Here is a 7,587-nt window from a genome sequence, read left to right as displayed (position 1 = left end):
ATATATATAAATTTGTAGTAATAGTTATATAGTGAAACATTGACTGTAAACCTTATAAATAAGCCTGAAATAGAAATATACATTTTACCAAAAGATAAACTAGGGCTGGTTATTCGTGTCATTAGTAATTGCCACTTTCCTTTTATTTAGCCTCTGCTTTGACCTGCCCCCCAATCCCAGAGCATAGTCTGAGCTAAGGCCTCGTATGTGCGTGATGGTGATTTACATGGGACGTGATCCCAGGGGAGAGAAGTGGGTCAGAGCAGAACAAGACAGGGAAGGAAGGAAAGCCAACCAGTAAGGGGGATTCTCAAGTTGGTCACCACAGTGGGCAGTGGAGGCTCCGTCCCACCAAGACCTTTGAGGATCTGTGTGGAAGGCAGATGGAAGAGGAAACCGTTTATCGATGGGCTTCATACCCTGCCGGCCAAGAATTACCCCCATGGGGTTTATCGTGCTTCCGTGGTAGATGTGGGTACCAGGCTGGTTCTGGTAAACTTCCCACGCTGTGAGTCAGAGAAGCCAGGGCAGGGCAGCAGAGGCCAGGGGCTGGCTGGTGACCCCTATGCAAGGCGGGTGACCAAGCACTGACTGAGGAAAGGCAAACGGACAGGATGTGAGGCAGAGCTCTAGAGCTGCAGATTCCGTTTCTCCTCGGTAGGAACCATCTGAACCATCACCGTCCCCAGAGGGTCTTCAGTAGGATGGGATAATAATCCTTCGAAGGCAGCTCTTATGCAGATTTTAAGCAACATGGGAAGCTTCTAGTGCAGTGCCTGGTACAGAGTGTTCACCCAGCAAATGGTTTTTAACTACAAAAGGCTTCTTTTGCATGAGTTCCACTATGATCCTCAAATGTCGTTCAATGATCAAAACGCCAGCTTGTACGTAATGTTTCTATAGCACACGTTGTTTCTAGAGATGGCAATTGTTGGAGCAGCACCAGGACAACAGTCACTTAGCTAATCTTCACTTCCTAGAGTCTTTGTGACGGCCTATAGACACCTTGTCACCTTTCCTTTTCTTCATTTACATAATACTGATGTAACTTTTCAGGTAACGATGGAAAATAACTACAAAAATCATTACAATGTCATTTGCCAACATGTATTGTTTTAGGTGGCATCAAGTGGACCCTCAACTGAAGGTGATCCCATGCACAGCGGGATCCATAGGGCTTTCATTGACTGATTTTCAGAAGTAGATGGCTAGGCCAACATGTATAAAAGTATGTAAATAGGTAATAAGTTCAATTTCTAGGTAGAGCTCTCTAGAATGTGAGTCTATAAAGTAGAGGTAAGAAAGATAGGGTAGAGCATACAAAACATTTCCAGAATTTTGTAACCTACATGAAACTTTAAAGCATAGGACTATGTTTTAATAGGAAAAGACAAATAAATGCCCTAAAAATTATAATTGTCTGATACAATATATTAACATTTTCATAATCTCTTTTCGTTTTTCCCCATATTCAGAATGAAACATGAGTGATTTTGAAACATTCAAGAGAAATTTTAGTTTTGGCACATCTTTATTGAGGACTTTTTCATTTGTGGTTTCTTATGTAATCCTCAAAACAACTTTATAAGTTTGTGGAGCTAAGAACAATGAGGCTCAGAGAGGTTAATAACCTGCCCAAAGCCACACAGCTGGTAAACGGCAGAGCTGAATGAGGAAGATGTGACTTTTGGCCCAGCTCAGGCTCTTCGCACAACTGCTTCCCTGCCTTTGGGCCTTGCACCTCTCCTGCAGGCCTCTACCTCATGCCAGACAACTCCACTCAGAGTCTGATTCTTGCGAGATGTTTCTGGCTGACTTGACCAGGAAGCTGGCAGGCTCACGATCCAACCATCTCACCTGCCAACTGAGAACTGGCTCTCCATCATTTTGGAAGCCATTCCCTGACATTGCATTTTAAGGTGCTTTTTGTTTACTCCAAAGAAAGCTCATGAGGTATGATTCCTACAAAAAGAGAGGGAAAAAGAGAGCACGTGAGCTGAAGGCTCCCTGCTCTGAGTCCTGAGGGCTTGGTGGGACCAGGAGCTCAGCACCCGCCAGGCACCTGTGCTGCCTCTTCTTTGGAAGTGGGAGAGGAAGAGCTGATGGCCCACACTAGACTAAGGGACATCAGTCTATCAGTCTGACCCCCCTGCCCCACCAGGGCATTCTCACAGTTGTGGAGACTATTTTAACAGCTGCAGCAGGGCAGAGGCACAAAGTCCAAGTTGGAGAGCCTCTTGGCTGAATGTTTTCTTCAGCTCCTTTCAGGGAGAAAAGTTTTCTAACACTATAATTCACCAAAGCTAAATGCCAGCAAAGGATCCCTGGTGGCACAGTGCTTAAATGCTTGGCTCTTAACCAAAAGGTCGACAGCTTGAACCCACCAGCTGCTCCTCAGTAAAGATTACAGCCTTGGAAACCCTATGGAGCAGTTCTACTCTGTCCTATAGGGTCGCTATGAGTCAGAATCCACTTGACGGCAACAGGTTTAGTTTGGTTTAAACACCAGCAACTGAAAGGGGAGCCCTGATTCCAGAGATGTGAAAATGTGAAAGAATGTGTGGCTTAAGTTTGATGAAATGTGATCCATCTAGAAGGGTGAAGAGTTACTCACTAGAATCCTCTGTGCCTGAGTGTTAATTTAGGTGAATTGAGCAAACAAAGGACGAAAGACAGAAAATGTCTTCCTGACCTCCTCTGGGCTGTGCTGGAGAACAGCCTCAGGCAGTACATGGACTTCCCACTCCAATGTTCTGGACACCTGGGAATCCTGAGCCGTGAGCCACCGCTGCTGCTGCTGGTCACTGAGGGCCAGAGAAAAGGCTGAGCCTGTTCCTTGTGGCTATGGCTCCATCCTTGTATTCAAGGGCTGCTGCATGACCACAGTCTTACATAAAAGTAGAGATGTGTGACCCGCTAAACCAAAAAAACCCACTGCCGTCGAGTGGATTCTGACTCATAGTGACCCTATAGGACAGAGTAGAACTGCCCCATACTGTGTCCTAGGAGTGGCTGTGGATTCAAACTGCATACCTTTTGGTTAGCAGCTGAGCTCTTAACCACCGTGCCACCAAGGCTCCGTGTGACACGCTGGGCCAACCTACTGTCTGATGAGTCCTGTATACCTGCATCTCCCGGTTTGCCTGCTTTCCCTTCTCCATAGCTCAAACCACGTCTAAACCGCTATAGGAATCCTGCACACACTCTCGCTTCCTTCTCCAAAACTGGTCTCAGAAAAAGGTCTAACAGAATGCTTCAGCTGAGTATGTAAAGCTTAATATGTTACTTCTTACAGGAACATTTGCATTATGAAAAGGGGGAAAAACAAACAAAAAAACCCCAACAGGCAAGGAATTGTTAATTATTGAATTTCAGGCATCTGAGAAGACTCTAAGGATCTTCCCAATGTCCCTAAAATCACATCTCGCCCACTCAGAAATCAGCCCTCCTAGAAGGAATTAATTTAATTGTATACAGGCTTATTTTATTTTATTTTGAATACCCTGCTAGGCACATTGGTATACAATTTATTATTTTTTAGATTCTTATTATGGAATTTTTCAAACCTTTATAAAAGAAGAGTGCAGAACAGAACCCCAATGTACCCATCACTGAGCTCCAGCGGTTGTCAACAGAGTCCAATCTTGTTTATCTGCCTCCCCCGCATCTTAAAGCAAATCCTGGACGTCACATCTCTGAAAACCTATTTAAATGCCATTACCAACATAGTCAGTCCTTGAGGCAGTTCTCCTCACAGTACAATTTTGTCTCTTTCTTTTAATACAGTTTCTAAATGGAATTTGGAGAATTTGGACTTCCAGGAACTGAAGTCAGAATTAACTGAGGTCCCTGCTTCCCAAATCCTGAAGGAGAGTCCATCTGGCCATCCAAGGAGCAAAGAGGAAGACATGGGTATGATGTTAGATTTCTTCCCTTTTGTGCCCACGTGGTCTTTATCCATGTCTAGTTCCATGTTTAGAGTCAGTCAGCCTACCCAGAGGGGCAAGTAAGTAACTTCCCTGGAAGCAGAGGCATGGGAGAGGGAGAGGGCCAGTATTCTCTCCTTGCTTCCTTTCCGGGGTAAGCTGGCAACAAGTCAGCCTTTCCCTAGCAAAGCTCTATATCTTATCACCCATACTTGGATGCTTGGCTGGCCTGGGCTGCACTGGGGGGGGAGACGAAACCAGTTGCCATTGATTCGCCTCCAACTCATGGTGACCTTGTGTGTGTCAGAGTAAAACTGTGCTCCATAGGGTTTTCGGTGGCGATTTTTTTGAAAGTAGATCACCAGGCCTTTCTTCCAAGGCACCTCTGAGTAGACTTGAACCTCCAACCTTTCGGTCAGCAGCCAAGTATGTTAACCATTTGCACCACCCTGGGACACTGGGGGAAGAGGAGAGATGTGTTTATTTCACCCACTTAATTGTCACATAGAACTAATTACACCTGAACAATTATGATTGTTCAGTAGATCCTTCATCTCTCTGTCTCTTAGAGCCAGGTGTACACCATGCATCAACTCTTCACACAGTCTGTACAAAGGGTGTCTTTTCTGAACTTTGAGCACTTATAAAAGTATAATCTGTCCTTCTCCAAAGTGTTCCCTGAGACCTTCCAACTAAGATTGTGGTTTTCAGAAACCTGGCTATTGGTGTTCTTAACAATGATCCCTGGCTCTGAAGGACACACACAAGAGCAAGGGTTATAAAGTCTTCACAGTATGATTCTCAGAGTTGAAAGCAGCAAGTCTCTGCCTTCTGTGAGGAAATTGAAGGTACCCATGAAAGCACAGAGATTTGTTGTGATTCAGCCAAATCTAAACTCCAACATCTCTTCATTAAATAATTTTTAAAATTATATTCAGGTTTCATTTTATTAAATTGGCTAGGGCTTCAAAAACTTTTATAGAAATTATTTTTATAAAGAGTTTATTCTTTCTTATTTTTAAAATGATAAGTCAGGCATAGAAGTCATAAAAGAATAATATAATGAGCACTGATGAGTCCACTGCCCAGCTGAAGTAGAATGTTACAAATATAGTTGAAGCCCTCTGTACAACCCTCATCTTTACAACTGATACTGTATAGACAAAATTCAATTCAAACCACACACTGAATGAACGTTTACTGGGCATTTACTCTGCACCAAACATTTGTTGTCGTTGTTAGCCGCCATGGAGTTGGTTCCAACTCATGACGACCCCGTGCACAGCAGAGAGAAATTTGCCAGGTCCTGTGCCATCTCCATGATCAGTTGCAGATGGGACCATTGTGATCCATAGGATTTTCATTGGCTGATTTTTAGAGGTAGATCTCTAAGTCTTTCTTCCTAGTCTGCCTTAGTCTGGAAACTCCTCTGAAACCTGTCCAGCATCATAGCAACATGCAAGCCTCCACTGACAGATGGGTGGTGGCTGCACTTGAGGTGCATTGGTCAGATACTGAACTCAGGTCTCCCGAATGGAAGGCAAGAGTTCTACCAGTGAATCACTACTGCCCCGCTATCTTATGTCCGTATCTGTATCTATATACGGGTCCCTGGCGGGTTAAGTGTTTGGCTGCTAACCAAAAGGTCAGCAATTCAAATCTACCAGCCACTCCCTAGAAACTATATGGGGCACTTCTACTCTGTCCTACATATATTTAACATCTATAATCACATTTAATACTTACAACAGCCTATTAGCCAAAATGCTATTATCAGCTCCCTTTCACAAATGAGAAAACTGAGGCTTAGAGAGCTAAGTAACTTTCTGAAATTCACACAACCATTGTTGGCAAAGACTGTATTTAAATCCAGAGGGTCTATCTCTGGGGCCCTCGCTTGCTCTGCCATGCATCTAAGCTATCATCCTCTGTGTTTGGAAAGACTATGAATAAATATATATATATATATATATATATTTTCAATTCACCAGGATGTGGAGAGCTGGTCTGGGTAGGAGAGCCTGTCACTCTGAGAACAGCTGAAGCGATCACTGGGAAGTACGGTGTGTGGATGAGAGACCCCAAACCCACCTACCCTTACACCCAGGAGACAACATGGAGAGTCGACACAGTCGGCACAGACATCCGCCAAGTTTTTGAGTACGACCACATCAGCCAATTCGTGCAGGGCTACCCTTCCAAGGTACACGTGTTGCCCAGGCCACTGGAAAGCACAGGCGCCATGGCGTATGGGGGGAGCCTCTATTTCCAGAGGTCTGGATCCAGGACTGTGATCAAGTATGAGCTGAACACTGAGACTGTGAAGGCCGAGAAGGACATCCCTGGAGCTGGCTACCACGGGCAGTTCCCATATTCTTGGGGCGGCTACACAGACATCGACTTAGCTGTGGATGAGACAGGTCTCTGGGTCATCTACAGCACCAAGGCCGCCAAGGGTGCCATTGTCCTTTCCAAACTGAACCCAGAGAATCTGGAACTTGAGCAAAGCTGGGAGACTAACATCCATAAGCAGTCAGTCGCCAATGCCTTCATCATCTGTGGCACCTTGTACACTGTCAGCAGCTACTCATCAGCTGACACTATGGGCAACTTTGCTTATGACACAGGCATGGGCAGCAGCAAGGCCCTGACCATCCCATTCAAGAACCACTACAAGTACAGCAGTGTGATTGATTACAACCCCCTGGAGAAGAAGCTCTTTGCCTGGCCCAACTTCAACATGGTCACCTGACATCAGGCTATCCAAGATGTGAAAATACTCCAAGACGTACCAGGAAAGGCAGAAGAAGATGATGTTCAGAGTTTTGGGGGGAAGCAGGCTGAAGGGAGAGCTGACCATCCAAAGCCCACACTGCTTTCCTCTGCCTTCTAAGCTTTCATTAATCCACATGAGTGTGCACTGTCACCATATCTGACTGTGCAAGAATAGCAGTCTGCGGACTTAGACAATTTCATATTATAGTAGATACTCTTCTTCCACCCACTTTTAAAGGGATATTTAACTGAAATAGTTTCTTAAGTCTTCTGGTGATTTGGGGCAAATGCAATAATGCATAGTGGTTTTTTCATGAAAACCACAGAGCTTATCCTAAATGGCCCTCACTGGCTGAAGAAGGTACATTTGGAGTAGAGTTTGGGAAAAACAGGTTGGCCTGTGTGGAATCCAGAGCCATCCCCTGTTCTTGCTTGAACAGTTACCATAAACCACAGTAAAAAGCACCACTTTCTTTGGAAGAGAAACAGCTCTTGTGGCCAGCACTGCACATACTTAAGATGAGTTTATTAAAGTGTAAACTCATGCTTCTGGTAAAGTCTGGTTGGATATTACATAACACTTGGTTGTGAAATAAAATTATCCTACAAAACATTCTCATCCTTGAACTTGGTAGATACTTTGCATAAGAGTGCAAATTTCAAACATCAGGTAATTCCTTTGGTTTGAGAGATGTGACTGTAGATGTTAGAGAGGTGTGTGTCTAAGTATATATAACTGAGAGGCTTGTGCCTGGTTTGGAGGTGCTGCCCAGGATGACACCAGGCAAAACAGTGGAATCTACACCTTCTCACCCCCATCTCCTGGCGCCCCTTAGCCTTTCCTGAATAATCTTTCCATCCTCCCTTCACTTCAGTTCTCATCTGC

The 7,587-nt window shown here is 44.6% G+C and overlaps 1 protein-coding gene across 1 annotated transcript in view; it reads left to right on the top strand.

The window, feature by feature from the left end:
- MYOC (myocilin) overlaps positions 1–6,678 on the top strand; it is an 18,684-nt gene extending 12,006 nt beyond the window's left edge. Inside the window, exons 2-3 of the mRNA XM_004384108.3 lie at positions 3,787–3,912; positions 5,918–6,678. Coding sequence (XP_004384165.2) covers positions 3,787–3,912; positions 5,918–6,678 — 887 coding nt within the window. The remainder of the gene's footprint in view (positions 1–3,786; positions 3,913–5,917) is intronic.
- The last annotated feature ends 909 nt before the right edge of the window (positions 6,679–7,587 follow it).

Source organism: Trichechus manatus, unplaced genomic scaffold (genome assembly GCF_000243295.1).
Source record: "Trichechus manatus latirostris isolate Lorelei unplaced genomic scaffold, TriManLat1.0 scaffold00117, whole genome shotgun sequence".
NCBI classification, from domain to species: Eukaryota; Metazoa; Chordata; class Mammalia; order Sirenia; family Trichechidae; genus Trichechus; species Trichechus manatus.
This window is presented reverse-complemented; position numbering and strand designations above follow the sequence as displayed.